Here is a 14,576-nt window from a genome sequence, read left to right as displayed (position 1 = left end):
ACGTTTCCCATTGTTCATTCGGGTTTTTGGATCTCGTGACGTCTCACGCATGCGTATACTCTGATCTATGTGACTAAAGGTGGACCATTAACAGTTTGACAAAAACGCAGAATATATCAAATGTATTTCTGGTTTAGATTTCAGTATAAAAGTGGCAATTGAAATCATCAAACAGGTCATTCAACCCTCATGAGTATGAGTGTACGTATACACAGACCTCTCCAGGCACCATTACCCCACCGTTCATATGTATATTTTGAACCAAAGAAACACACTTTTATCACACATAAAATTCCGAAATTTCTATTTAATTTTTTTTTAAGCAGCTACTCAATTCGTGCTTTTATTTTGAAATATTCACATCTACAGTGTTGACATGATCACAGGAGCTTTTACGCGGATGGAAGAGTGAAATAATTGACAATAAACACATATCGTGTGCCATCGAAAAAGTAAAGGTGGATAGTGCTGCTGTTGAGTCCATCATACTATCAATGATACAGTTTCCCACGGAAGGTGCTGTTTGAACCCTTACAGTCGCTGCCAGCTGGTTCTAGTTGGAGAAATGGAACATATCCGAACGCCGAAGGTAGCTAACATTTCTTGCTAATCGTAAGTGGATGGGATACAGTCAGCAACCCGGCCTTGTCTTTTTTTTGTATTTTTGCAGGGCTTGGTTGTCGGTACTTTTGCTGTCTATTTGCGTTAGATTGAACGCATGAATCTAGTAGCATGACGGCTATAGGTGTAGCCTGCAGCTCTCAGTGTTAAACGTGATGAGCATCAATGAGCTGTTTATTTTACCCATACAGCAGATAGCTGGGCTTCCACCTTGTAATCTGACTACCTGCACGCTCTATTATTGATTTAGTTGACGTTACTCTTTCAAGCCGGTCAGTGACTCTTGTATGATTGAACCCTACCAGGAGAAATCGAGCTACATCGGGACAAGTGTGCCGTTCATGAGGCTGTATGACAGCTGCCTCAGAGAGGAAGTCGGGGATATCATTAATCTGCAGCTCTTTTTTTCTTTTGTTGTTGTTGTTTTTACATGTAGAGGGGTGGTTTTATCATTTCATCATTTATTCCAAGCATTGGAAAGCAGTGTAACGCTTTTATCCACCGCTTGACTTCCGAGTCACTTACAGAGGATCCAACTAAACGCAAAACCAGGGCGAAGCAGCTGGCTTGGTTATGCCAGGCCTGTGCCGCTTTAAAAAGAAAAACACAGCAACTCCTATGTATTTAATCACAGTTTATTTAAGCTAAAAGTGAGGCAGCGTGATAACCGTTAAACCCGATATGCAAATGTCCAAATTCATCTCATTCAAATGCATGTGGAGTACGCTCATTGTGTCTTTGGTGGGTTCTCGTGCTGAAAGATGTTTCACCATGTTTGGTAACGGTGTGGCACAATCGTTGAGGCTTAGGGTTGGTATTCTGTACAGCAAAGTACACACGATTTTTGAGGTTGCATGTTTGCATGCTGCAAAAAAATCTCGGTGGGGATTTGGAGGGTGTGATTACCTGCAGACAGGGTGTGTCTCCATTGTGACAGATCCTCCCTGTTTGCTGAGACACAAAAGAGGGACATTTAAAGTATATGTGATGCCGTTGTGTAAAAATGATACAATTACAAAATCCTCTGTCAAATTGTCTATGAAGGAGCTTGTAGGTTGCTTCACTCGTTTCCAGGATCTATAAACGATTGCATTTTCACTTTTCTGAGAGACATTGTGTCCCTCTTTCAACAACTCTCTCCTTCACTCGCACACCTCTTGGCTTCCTGTATGTTCCAAGAAGCCTACTTATGACAGAGCTGTGACCATCCGGTTGCTGGGCAACAGACATAGGGTTAGTTGTTGCATCATATCTGTGAACAACAGGAAAACGGCAAGAAGGGAAGAGGATGTCTGACTCAACATGAGGGCAGTTGGAGTGATGAATCATGAATTTGGACAGTGAGCAGCGGCAGCAGGAACCCAAGCACTGCCTTTCAGCTACAGTTAGGGTTTTTTTTTCTTCACTGAGAGCAGTACACGTCCCAATGTGTCTCGGTGACGGAAAGGACAGAGATGCAACTCAGCATGTTACGCACGCAAAGTCCCTGTCCAAAATTCTCCAAACAGTACCCTAAAACATGTGTGGTCGTTTGAAATAGAGTGTATGCGTTTATTAAGGTTTTTACCAAGAAGGTATAACGGCGGACAAAGTGCAGGCGTTTTCCTCAGGGTCTCTTTTTACTGGTGTGACACCACATTATTTGTCCTTTGTGAAAACCAGGGACTTTTTCCCTCATAGAGTCTGTTTTATGTCTGTGGCCAAATGTTGTCCATGTCCCAGTGAAGCAGTCGGGTTGGCTGGAGATTGGTGAAATTAAGACTCCGATGGCTCATTTATTAAAGCTGACAAACTGTTCTGCCGTGGCTATCATTAGACTCATTTCTCCCGTGTTCAGAAACCACTTGTGACTCCTATAACAGATCATTTTGGCAACTGATAATGAAGGCCAGGTGGTCAGTGTTACGGTGCGCCAGCTAAAAACAATGCCAGGTGCTGCTCACGGTCGTTTTCAGCTATTCCCATCTCTCCTCTTTTCATTATATCCTGTTTATACGCAGCCAAAGAACCGAGCCTTATTGCTCACTGCTCATCGGTTAATTATCACCGGTATGCGCTTGTGCTTTCGCAGGTGGAGCAGGTGCGGCTGATGGATCGCTTCAGCAACAAATCCACAAATGGCACACTGTACCTCACAGCCACGCACCTCATCTTTGTGGAGAGCAGCTCTAACAACTCCGCCTCAGCTGGACAGGAGATCTGGGTGAGTAGCTCTAGTGGTGACTATTTTAAGCGTCACATGGTCGGTATTTGTTAGGTGAAACCTTGTTTAAAAAGAATTAAAGGACAAGAGGCACAACGGAGATATGCTCTGCTGTGGCAGGGCAGAAAGGCAAGGCAGGGGCACTACTTGGTTTCCCCCTTTATTTTTTTATTGCCTGATTGCTTGATCGATTTATCCAAACCAAAACTGGAACAAAGATAAAATAGATGTGTGAAAATCAAGATTTCAATGAATGACTCCGTTGCACATGAATAACCATTGTGCTGAAACTGGAGCTCCAGTCTGATGCTGATAACCTTGCAGAGGCACTTAATGGGAAGTGCTCAACCTCAGCGAGTGCGTTTGTGTGTGTGTGTGTGTGTGTTGGTGTTTCTTTGGTGTGTCAGGATGGAGAGATACCATATGCAAACCTGAGTGTGGTTAGAATAAGAAGGATAGAGTTTCAAAAACCATATAGAAAGAGCTGCTGGGCTTCCAGTGAGTTTTAGGTGCATGCTTGCCAAAGGGAATGTGTGTTTTCAGCTTCAAGCTGAAAAAGGGTTGTAGCTCTTTGAAAACCGGACTAATAATATCTGGCAGGAGCAGCAGCGATACAGCATACTTTATTGATTTATTTGTTTAATGTTCTGGGGTTTTTTTATGTTATCATAACAATATCAGAGAAACGTGGAAGAAAAACAGGAACTTACAGTGGGGCTTACAGCTACTGTAATGAACTGCGAGCAGCCGTCTGAGACGCATCATTAGTGAGAGCTTCTCCTCTGGAAATGAGGTTTAACAGTTCATGTAATGAAATTTCAACGCTTGATTTACTCTGTTTTGTTTCCAACACTGGATTGTTATCTGTGTTTTTTTTTTAAAGTTCTGTTTTATGAGGTTGCAAAAGCAGTGCTTCGTGCTGCAGATTCTGGGCCTTGACCCCAGGAAAAGGAAACACCTTTTCTCTTTGGTTTTTGGTCAATCCAGCATATTTGTGTCTGTCAGTGCCTGTAGGTTCTGTGTGTGTGTATTAAAAAGATTTATGATCACTCTGTTGGGGGCGTGCATTTGTCAGCATGTTATGGTGCCTCATAAAATATTAAACAGAAGCTGTGTGAGTTGCTGTTTGTCTCACCAGCTGGTGAGATCAACGTTTAGATTGTGTCTGCGTTAATGAATATGATAATGTGCTGCACTTGACCCTGTTGTCCTCTAAACTTTATGACGTTGACTCGGTTCATGATTCTGTTGGGAAGGGGAGAGGGATTTTTACACCAAACTGAGAAGTAAAGGCAAGTTTCAGCTACAAGGCAATCCAAAGGAGGCAATAGTGGCTCGTTGTGTCTGTCATTGGGTTTGTTGCAGGGATTTGTGTCTCTCATGAGTAGTCGCTATTCATGACTGGTGTGGAAGACTGCTGCCGTCAGGGAATATTACCGTGAAGTAGGGTGCTTAGCCCAAAACAATATTACACTGAGGTAAAGTCCACCTGAATGTACAGACCAGTGGGTTTCCAGCAGGACTGGCTGATCAGCTGAAACAGTTTGCTTTTGCTACTCGTCAATACTTAATTGGGCTCAGATTTAGCTTTGAAGCCAGTGATTTGCTTTTAAGTCCTTTAATAAATGACAAAAATAGAAAGTTATCAGTTATGTAAATGAATCTTGTATATATTATGATACTGTTCAATGATTTGTCTTGAGATAGAGAACGATACAATTTTCCGAAAGGCTTTAATCAACTTTCAGTCCAGCGTTTGTTGGTTTCTTTGTTTCTTCCTCACACGGCACCTTATTTCGATTCCTACTTACGTTACTGTGTATATTCAAGTCATTCACAATCTCCAGCAACATACGTGCTCCTGTACCGTTGACAGGCACGCTTACCTTGTACATCACTTAATATGCAGTAGAGTTTATATCTTTTTCTTGTCTTGTCTCATTTTCTGTAGATTTTGCACCACCATATAGCCTCAGTGGAGAAGCTCAGTCTGACCACCACTGGCTGTCCTTTGGTCATTCAGTGTCGGAACTTCAGGCTGGTTCATTTTGTGCTACAAAGAGAAAGAGACTGCCATGATATCTACAGCTCGCTGCTGCGTCTTCTGCGGCCAGGTGGGCTCCACTGTTGGTTTGTGTCTGTCTTTGGCGAGCTTTCTTTTTTTTTATCATTAATTTCTCATGCGTTTGCTTCTCTTTTTGTGTATCTTACCGACACAACGTACATAGATGCTTGTGTGGGACTGAAAGCATTTGTCTGTGGTTTTCTTCTTCATGCAGTGTGCTACGAGGAGCTCTACGCGTTCTCCTACAACCCCAAACAGAACGACCAGCAGAGAGAGGAAGGGTGGCAGATCATCGACCTGAGGACCGAGTTTGAGAGGATGGGCGTCCCCTGTGACCAATGGCAGCTCACTGATGTCAACAGAGACTACAAGGTAGTAAATGCTTAAATGCTTCTTATATGGCGCACCACAGATCGCTTGATGTTTCAGACAAATTAGCTAAATCGTGCATATTCTAAGAGGGAGACGAACATGTACAAATTATATACAGTGGTATTGATAATACACCAGCTTAGTATGTAATAATAAATGTGTTTAGCCATAGAGACACAGTAGATTAACACAGCATTTGGAAGAGTGCAAAGACCTTCAGCACTAAGCAGGAAATAAAAACATTTAATTAGAAAGGCATAAAATGCAAGCAAGCGCTGTGCTCACTGTGCTTTTTGAACTTTGGCACCATCTCTGTGTGCCATGAACTCCACCTACCACAAAGAACATAAAAAAAGGGACTTTGGACTTTCCTGATGTCACATGCTTACTTAACAATAAAGTAACTGGTGCTCCCGGCTCCACCATGTACCTGTGTATATATATATATATATATATATATATATATATAAAATGATAAATGTAACACTTGTTTTGTGTGAATGTTGTCCAGGATTTGTTACTTAATGCCTTTGTTGTGCGACAGCAGCTACGACTTACTACTGATCCCTACCAGACATTATAAAGACACCATGCATCTTGGTCCAGAAGAGGGTGCAGAAGCTCCATTTTTAGTTCAGCATCTTAGCTCCCGCGCTTGTGTGACGGACCAACGGTTTTTCTTACCAAATGAATCGGTTGCACTGCAGAATTTTAATAAAACGCAGACGTATTCCTACAAAGATTAAATTTTTTTTGGATCAAATAAAAGACACCATTCATTCAAATATTGATTATACTGAGTATAATGCTGAAAATAGGGGACGGTGTCTGTATCCGCCAGTATCTTTTGAGTCTGTGTTTGTTTTTGGGTTTTTTTTTGTGATGCTGGTACTGTTTTGTGTGGTTGTTGCAGGTGTGTGAGACATATCCACGGGACCTTTACGTCCCCATCACAGCCAGTAAGCCTATCATTGTGGGGAGTTCCAAGTTCAGAAGCAAAGGGCGCTTTCCTGTGCTCACATATTTCTACCAAGAGAAGAAGGTATTTTTCGATCTTTTTAGAAAACACTGCTGTTGTCCAAAACTAGTATTGCTGGACTGCTGCTCCATTCTTATGCTTTTATGTTTGGATTGGTTATTTTGTTTGTTTTTATGCTCTAGTGGCTAACCACAGAGCCAATACAGCATACAAAACGGAGGCTATGGAGTGAGAACAAAAGAAGGTCGCAAACAGAAAGCATTGGATGGTATAGTTTTTTAAAAGGAATAATTTTCTGTCACTAAACTTTAAAGTAACATGCTTTAATTACATTTAAGTACATTCTCTTATTCAATTAGCAAATGGTATATAAAAAGACAGAAGTAAATTCCCACTGAGCAAATAAATAGTCCCGATGACATTCAAAAGATGTGATCCGAGAGGCCAGAATGAAGTTTTTCAAGACATGGACGTCAGTGAAAAGCTGTAAAGTCGTCATTTCACATTCTTCTACGGCTGCTGCACTCAGGGTCCTGAAGGCCTATTCTTGAGCTGCTATGATTGATGTGTCCTTCCTGTCAGACCAGCCTTTTCTAGCCGCAGATAGGACCTCGCGATATCAGTCACTTCCCCAGTCTGTCAGTGGAGCATTAAAAATGAAATTGGTTATCCTACCATGATGGTTCCTTCTCTCCCTCTTCTCTTTATGGGAGCCGTCTTCCTAATGTATTTCTAGATTTTTGTTGTGACATCCTGGATAGTGGCTCTGACGCTCCCTGCCTCCATCTTTACTCTTAGTGTACAGTCTTAGGGTGCTGGATTAGGGGTGAAACCCTCATACATTGAGGTCAGACATCCCTTCACATTCAGATAATGGATTGGTCAAGGGGTCTTTTCTTAACTATCTCTAATTAACTAATGAATGGACATCCAAATTCTGACCAATTAGAAAGTCTTCTGGATCTCTGTAGACGTTCATTAGTGGCCTATTGTGATGGAAAATGATTAATTCTCGTTTTTCTCATTCAGAGAAAGGGTGTGTTTTATCCCGTATTGTAAACACATGTTTATCTATCGGAGGGGTTCCTTGGTTATGTAAGTTGTTTGCAACTGAGATGGCTTTAGAGGTTAAGTTGGCAACTGAAAAACCTTATCTGTCCCTTGCAGGTTGTCCACTTTTTGTGTAACGCCCTGTCTTTGGGTCTATAAGTAAGTCATGAATTTGAGACTCCCGCAGAGCTGAGATACTCTCCTTCATGAAGTACAAATTAATTTTTGGAAACGTCGATGCGGTCTCACTGTGCTTTGTTAATAGAAATTTCCACCACACCCATCTGAAAGTCCGTGTCCTAGTCATAGGCAGACATTCAAACAATGGCCTGGACCAACGGACATGTTTGCTCAGTGGTTTGCTCCCAATTTAGCACAATCAGAAAGGCTATAGAATTGCAGAATATGAGGGGTGTTAATCTCCTGGGTTATGTCAGTGTATGAGGCAAATTTCAAGGGCCTTCAACCCTAGGAATTACCGGTATGGTGAGGTAGGGCAGGTATTGCCCAACATTACACAACAAAGACTATTTTTGATTTTCCAGTGAAGTAACATTAGCAGTGCGAATACATTGCCTGCTTTCCCCCTCTCACTGTGTGCGAGCTTCTTTTGTTAGTCGTGCAGCATGAGAAACCTGTTCACTGAATGTGCTCACATATTTGGTCCTTAAGTCATTCTGATGATTTAAATGATTTAAAACAAAAATCATTGATTTAAAACAAAAGTTCAGAGCAATTAAAGTAAAAAGTGAAATAATTTATAGCCGACTCACGCAGGCTTTGAATGTCTTTAAAGCTTTTTTTTTTTTCCTATCTCTGATCCTTGTACTGTGTGGCAGGCGGCAGTGTGTCGCTGCAGTCAGCCTCTCTCCGGGTTTAGTGCACGATGCCTGGAGGACGAGAGTATGTTGCAGGCCATCAGCAAGGCCAATCACAACAGCCGATTTGTGTATGTCATGGATACAAGGCCAAAGGTAAGACGATGACAACCAAAGACATCTCTTCTGAACAACAGGCTAGGTTCACGAGCACAGGAAGCTATGCTTCAGAGGTCCAGCACCATCTAAACATAGTTCCAGAACATGGTGCCTTGCCAAAAATTTGCATTGCCTGTTTTTATTTCCTACAGTTGAATGCAATGGCGAACCGAGCAGCAGGTAAAGGCTATGAGAATGAGGACAACTACTCCAACATTCGCTTTCAGTTTGTTGGAATTGAAAATATCCATGTAATGAGAGCTAGCCTGCAGAAATTGCTAGAAGGTACTACTACACACATGAGCACACTGCATTGCATTTTTGCAGATTGAGAAGGATATTTTGTAGCTGAAAATGAATCTGTTATTGTTCTGGCTCTCAGTGATTGGTATTCGATCTCTCACCATGAGTGACTACCTGATGGGACTGGAAAGCAGTGGCTGGCTGCGGCATATCAAGGCTGTTGTAGATGCAGCTATCTTTCTCACCAAGGTAAGTCTTGTCTTTCTTGAATGCATATTGGTCCCTCTGTTAGTTCATTCAACACAGCAACTGTCAAGAACTGTTTTCCCTTGACTGTCTGCCCACATTTTTGTCCTGCAGGCAGTGACAGTGGAAGGAGCCAGTGTGTTGGTTCACTGTTCAGATGGATGGGACAGAACAGCTCAAGTCTGTTCCCTGGGGTCGCTGCTCATGGACCCCTACTATCGTACCATCAAGGGCTTCATGGTAAGAGCCGCGAACAGATGCAAAGTTAGATGTCAATGCTTGGATGAGTATTAATATTCCCTTCCCTGCTGGATGTTTTTGTGCGTCTGTTGCTTCTTTTCACATTCATTCTCTTCTAGGTACTGATAGAGAAAGACTGGATCTCCTTTGGGCACAAGTTTGCAGACAGGTGAGCTGTAGCTCTTTGGTAATTCACGTCACACAGGAGGGGCTCAGCTGCACATCAGTGTGTGCTCACAGACATCAAGCCTGTGGCACAGAATCAGCATCGTTGGCTGAAATATTGTGCTCTGCGATGCCAGCTTGCCTATACGCACACAGCCCATTCTGCTTCTCTTGCTTTCTTCCTTGCTGACTCAGAGGCGTATTAGTGGCGAATCAACAGCGACCCTTGAAGCTACCTCTGTGCTTTCACACATGACACGATGCACAACGAAGGCACATCTGTCCCAGCTTGAAAAGCATAGGCCAATCGTTTGCCTCTTGAACAACATAGCAGGATCTCCTCATAATATTTCTCCCATTTGAGAGTAAATAGTTGATACACAGTCTCATTTACCCTCTTTATATCTTTAATAGTTATTTGATAGATATTATATGACTAATATTACATGATTGCATGTGTGGATTTTGTACCTGAAGGTGCGACCAGTTGGACGGAGACCCGAAGGAGGTGTCTCCTATCTTCACTCAGTTCCTGGAGTGTGTCTGGCAGCTAACTGAGCAGTTCCCACAGGTTTGTAGGAATGTGTTGATAACACAACAGATGTGCTTCATGCATCTCATTTGCAGCCTGCTCGATTGTACTTATTTCTTCATTTCCCTCTCATTAGGCTTTTGAGTTCAGCGAGTGGTTTCTGCTGCAGATCCACGAACATGTCCACTCCTGTCAGTATGGAAACTTCCTTGGCAACAATCAGAGGCAGAGAGAGGAGTTGCAGTAAGTCCTACAGTGCATTTGTGTAATTCACCTCCGATGCTTCTTGAAGAGCTTTTCAGTTCTGAGGCTGGAAGCTCTAAGCACAGGTTCCTTTGAGCCCGCCTGTATAAAGCCTGCCTGTAAAGTTTCAACCGGCCATTTATTTTGGCGCCTGTCCACAGGTTTTTCTTGTCATTCATTGAAAAAGCTTATTATTTCTTCACTGATTTCTTTGTGCTCACTTTCATTTTTGAAATCCTTGTTTTTCTTCTCTATTATTTTTACCTTTTGCTTTTATTGCAATTTGAATGATGTCACTGCTGTAAACCCCTGTTATGTAATGTGATGTATGAATCAATTTGACTTTGAGTGAGCTTAGCTGCGGTTCTCTGTTCCAGGCTGAGAGAGCGGACTCACTCACTGTGGGCATATCTGATGAGTGAAACACAGAACTACTTGAATCCATTCTACAGTCCTGCCTACTCTGAAGCACATCCTGTGCTGGAGCCCTCCACCTTGCCCTATCACTTCAAGTCAGTACAGGTTTCCTGTTGTTCTTGTTTGTTTTTTATGCTTCACTGGTGTTTCTTAGTATCTGAATGATCAAAAAAAACAAATCTCATCTACATTTTTGTTTTCACCTTTGCTTCCAAGGTTCTGGAGGAACATGTACCACCAGTTTGATCGGTCCATGCACCCACGGCAGTCTATCCTCAAAACCATTCTGACTATGAGGGAGAACACTCGCAAGGCAGAAAGCACACTGCACGCACTGGAGAGTGTAAGCGGCGCTCTTTTCATGTACAGTCATCCATATACATTCAGATGCATTAGTTTGGGCACCTCATCTCAAAATTTCTGTTACTGTGAGTTGCTTAGCTAGCAAATGATGAGGTTTCGAAAAGCAGAGAGCTAACAGACAGTTTGAAAATAACAATAAAGGGAAAAGGGCCTGAATCAATATCCTTGGCATCCTGCACTGTCTTTACTTGGCTACCATATTGTTTGGCAAGTATTGCGGCTTGTAGACCGTTTTTAGCCAGCTAAGAGTCAGTCTTTCTGTATTTTTGATCATTCTTTCTTCAAAGTCTACTGGGAAACTCTCAGGATGTCTTGTATGCACTTCCCTTTTGAGGTGGTGCCAATTTCCAATGATGTCGTAGTCGAAGGGACTGTGAGGGCCATGGCAGAAACTGTCAGCTTGCTTCACTTGATATAGATTACAGTGGATTTTGGGGTCTGTTTTAGGATCATAAACTCGTTGAAGCCACCCTCTTTTTATCTACATTTTGTTTTACAGATGGTTGGATGTTAGCTTGTAGAATATGCAGGCCATTTTCAAGCATCACTGGAGAATATGGCTTCATTTTTTTCAGCTCTTTGAGTCAGCCTACAGTCATGGAAAGTGACTCCACTGACACAGAAAAAAATCCTCCATCCACAGCTTTACACATGGGTGTGTGTGTGGGGGGGGGGGATCCTCTAAAAGCCACTAAATATGTCAGGAAACAAAGTAGGGAAATATTACAGGCCTTATGTGATAGTAAAAAAAACTTTTGCTACTTTCATCAAGGAATCAAGCACAGCTATAGTCTCCTCTGATTTAAAAAAGCAGATGGAGTAATGATCACGATCACATTCTTCTCACTTTAAACCTGCACGTCAGCAACTTCACCAACAGACGAGCAAAACAACTATGACAGAACAAGAGAGCTGTCGTTTGTTGCTTGCCAAGAGCAATAATGAAGCTAACGCCACATCCATCTGTCATACTGCTTTTTATTTTGTTTGTTTTTTGAGCTCACATCAGCAGTTAAATCCACTCCTTGTTCAGATACTTTATCTCTTCTTCCTCATTCCCTTCCTTCCTTCCTCCTCGCTCTCTGGAAATTGGACAATACAAAAACAACACACTAATCTTAAAACATTTTAAAGGAAAGTTGAATCTTCAACCTAATGCCTTTTGAAGATTACTTCTTCTACGTACTTTGCTGAATAAAACTGGAAAAAAAAATGTTTTTATACCTCTGTGATGAAGTTAAGTGTTTGTTATATATTTAATGCAGCAAAATATAGCTTCTTTTTTTTTAACAACTGAAATGTAAAAATGAAAAATTATACCTCATCTTGTAGTTGATGGTCGCAGCACATCTAAAAAAAAAATAAATCGGAACTGGGCCAGCGAAAGACTGGAAAAGTAAGTGGTACTACACAGAAACAGCTGGAGGAACACGTAGCTAATTAGGTTAATTGATGACAAGAGGTACAAAAAGAGCACATTTGAGAGGCAGTTTCTCAGAAGTAGAGACCGGCAGAGGTTCAGCAGTCTGCAAAAACTCGCAAAAGTAATGCTCCTCAATGTAAATTGGAAAACATTTTGAACACTCATTCATCTGCAGTACACAATCTTGTCAAAAGATTGAGACAGTCAGACGCTTCTGTGCGCGAGGGACACGGCTGAACATCAGTCGTAGATGCTCGGGATCCCTGGCCCTCTGCTGCACTGCATTGAAAACAGTCGGGATTCTGTCAAGGAAACCGCTGCATGGGCTCAGGAACACTTCCAGATATCAATGTCTGTGAAGACAGTTCACCATACCCGCCAAAAATGAAGGTTGGAGCTCTAAAAAGCAAATAAGAAGCCATATGTGAATATGATCCACAATGGCCACCGTCTTTACTGGACCTAAGCTCTTTTAAACTGGACTGAGTAAAGTGGAAAATTGTTCTGTGGTGAAGGAGAGAGCTCAACATTATTTCCCTACAGTGAAGGAATTACCTTGTTAAGATGACTCTTGTGTTTCACCTGACTGACTAAAACGTTTCGTTGTTATCTTGTTATTCTCTTTGCATTCAGAGGCTCCAACAGCTTGGTGTGACCCCCCTTGCAACGTCTGACCCCCCCGCACCTCCTCCCACCAGAGATCAGCGCTCCAACACCCTGCCGCCGCGTCCCGACTCCCTGATTCTGGGCGCGCCCGTCAACCACAAAGAGGTGCAGCGTCAGGAGGACGAGGATGAGCAGGACGAGGTAGGCGAGGAGGCGACGGAGAGCACGGACACAGAGCGAACAGTGGAGGGCAGCAGCGGCACAGAGAGCAGGAAGCAGAGCTATGGAGAACTGGAAGGGACATATAACAGTGAACTGGCCAAAGAAGAGCCAGCTGTTGTCAGTCTGGAGTTTGGCGTGGCACGCATGACCTGCTGAAACCAAACGGAGGGATTGTGGGACACTGAGGGGCGGACGTGGCTGAGCGAGAGGGCTTACTGAAAGTGTGCGTGCGTGTGAGTGTTAAGGAGAAGCCGTCATTCTGTATGTGATTTTGCGCCGATTACAGAATGGTTCTGAATGGGCCAAGTGGCTGAAGTTGTATGTCTGTATAGTCTAAATCTCTATGGAAAGCCTCATTAATATGACATATACTGCACCTATAGTGAAGAAGATTGTTTTCTTTTTTATGAATGTTGTAAAGCACTATAGAAAACTCATGAAAATAATAAGAGAATAAATACATTTAAAAATCCTTGTTATTTGCTCGGTTATATAAAGCACTTTTAAACCACATGGCCTAGATATTTCAACTATGTAAAGACGGATACAATCACATTTTCTGGCACTGGCATCCAACGGCCGGAGGCCAATCTAATCTGATGTTTTTGAGCTGATGTTGCTCTGATCTGACTGATTTTTTTTTTTGGGGGGGAGAAGGAACACCACAGATGGAGGATGCTGCAAATTATATACCAAAATGTGGGTAATGTGACTTAATGTAGGCTTGGTGCTTTTTGGTTAAGGTTTGGTGTACTGTGTTAGCTTTTCAAGTATCTTTTAAAATTTTTGTTGATTTTACAAGAGTGTAGGATGACGATTACACACAGTTCTTTCAACGCTGACATAAGTCACCTTCGACTGAGGCTGGGACTTAAAACAGTCGCTCAAAGTTGAATATGTAATGCAGAATCCAAAGAATAGAAATAATGTTCCTGCTAAAATACTGTGACTACACACACTGAGGATCATCTGAATCCGTTTTATTTTCTCACATTCGTCAGATAACCTGATTTGTTGATGTGCATCGATCCCCAAATCCCACTGATCGTATGTCTGCCATGTTAGTGACTTTTTTTATGACAGGTGACCCTGATCTGCGGTCGCTGGCACAGATCCAAAAGGAACAGACTGGGTCTAAGATCAATGGGTGTGTTTGTACTGTTACATTGATATTGACCCTAAAGCCCTTCAATTTTACAAAGCAGTTAGAAGTTCTGTTGCTATATACAAGAAAGAGAAACTTATCTATAGCATTTATATACATGATAATGCGTTTATAGCAGTGGCGTAAGTATCTAGGTTAGGTTTACTTAGGAGGTTGCAGGAAATGTGACATGTGAATTCGGGCCACAAGTTCAGATTTATTTTTAAGCCAGACTGTGTTTTGGCTCAGCTCATAATGATCTCATAACAACCATAAGAGTTCTGTGTTAACGCCAGACCAATGTTGGAAAAGGATTATATCCACACAGGATTAGATTTACTGTGCAGATAAATGACTTCTTCATAAGTTTACAGCAGAATGGTAAGACGTCAAATTGGGAGGATGCCAGGATATAACCGATGTGATGTGTGCATCTCTCTGCTATGCAGTCATCAAATTCCTGCT

The 14,576-nt window shown here is 42.2% G+C and overlaps 1 protein-coding gene across 1 annotated transcript; it reads left to right on the top strand.

Moving 5' to 3' along the window:
• Positions 1-390: 390 nt before the first annotated feature.
• mtmr6 (myotubularin related protein 6) lies at positions 391-13,439 on the top strand. The gene is made up of 15 exons (XM_072378176.1): positions 391-589; positions 2,693-2,824; positions 4,776-4,938; positions 5,104-5,261; positions 6,175-6,303; positions 8,130-8,264; positions 8,420-8,552; positions 8,650-8,759; positions 8,871-8,996; positions 9,116-9,165; positions 9,639-9,732; positions 9,830-9,936; positions 10,314-10,448; positions 10,570-10,696; positions 12,773-13,439. Exons 1-15 carry the CDS (start codon positions 566-568, stop codon positions 13,121-13,123), a joined length of 1,974 nt encoding a protein of 657 aa, XP_072234277.1. The 5' UTR covers positions 391-565; the 3' UTR covers positions 13,124-13,439.
• Positions 13,440-14,576: the final 1,137 nt, after the last annotated feature.

This window comes from Leuresthes tenuis, unplaced genomic scaffold (genome assembly GCF_036924035.1).
Source record: "Leuresthes tenuis unplaced genomic scaffold, fLeuTen1.0.hap1 SCAF_24, whole genome shotgun sequence".
Classification (NCBI taxonomy): Eukaryota; Metazoa; Chordata; class Actinopteri; order Atheriniformes; family Atherinopsidae; genus Leuresthes; species Leuresthes tenuis.
The sequence above is the reverse complement of the archived record's forward strand: the minus strand, read 5'-3'. Positions and strand labels throughout refer to the sequence as shown.

Bases quoted from the DNA above. Each gene is read 5' to 3' on its own strand.
- mtmr6 (XM_072378176.1), top strand. From the start codon at position 566: ATGGAACATATCCGAACGCCGAAG. The intron at 8,760-8,870 runs GTAAGTCTTGTC...TTTGTCCTGCAG, and splicing joins CAGCTATCTTTCTCACCAAG to GCAGTGACAGTGGAAGGAGC. The intron at 9,166-9,638 runs GTGAGCTGTAGC...TTGTACCTGAAG, and splicing joins GGGCACAAGTTTGCAGACAG to GTGCGACCAGTTGGACGGAG.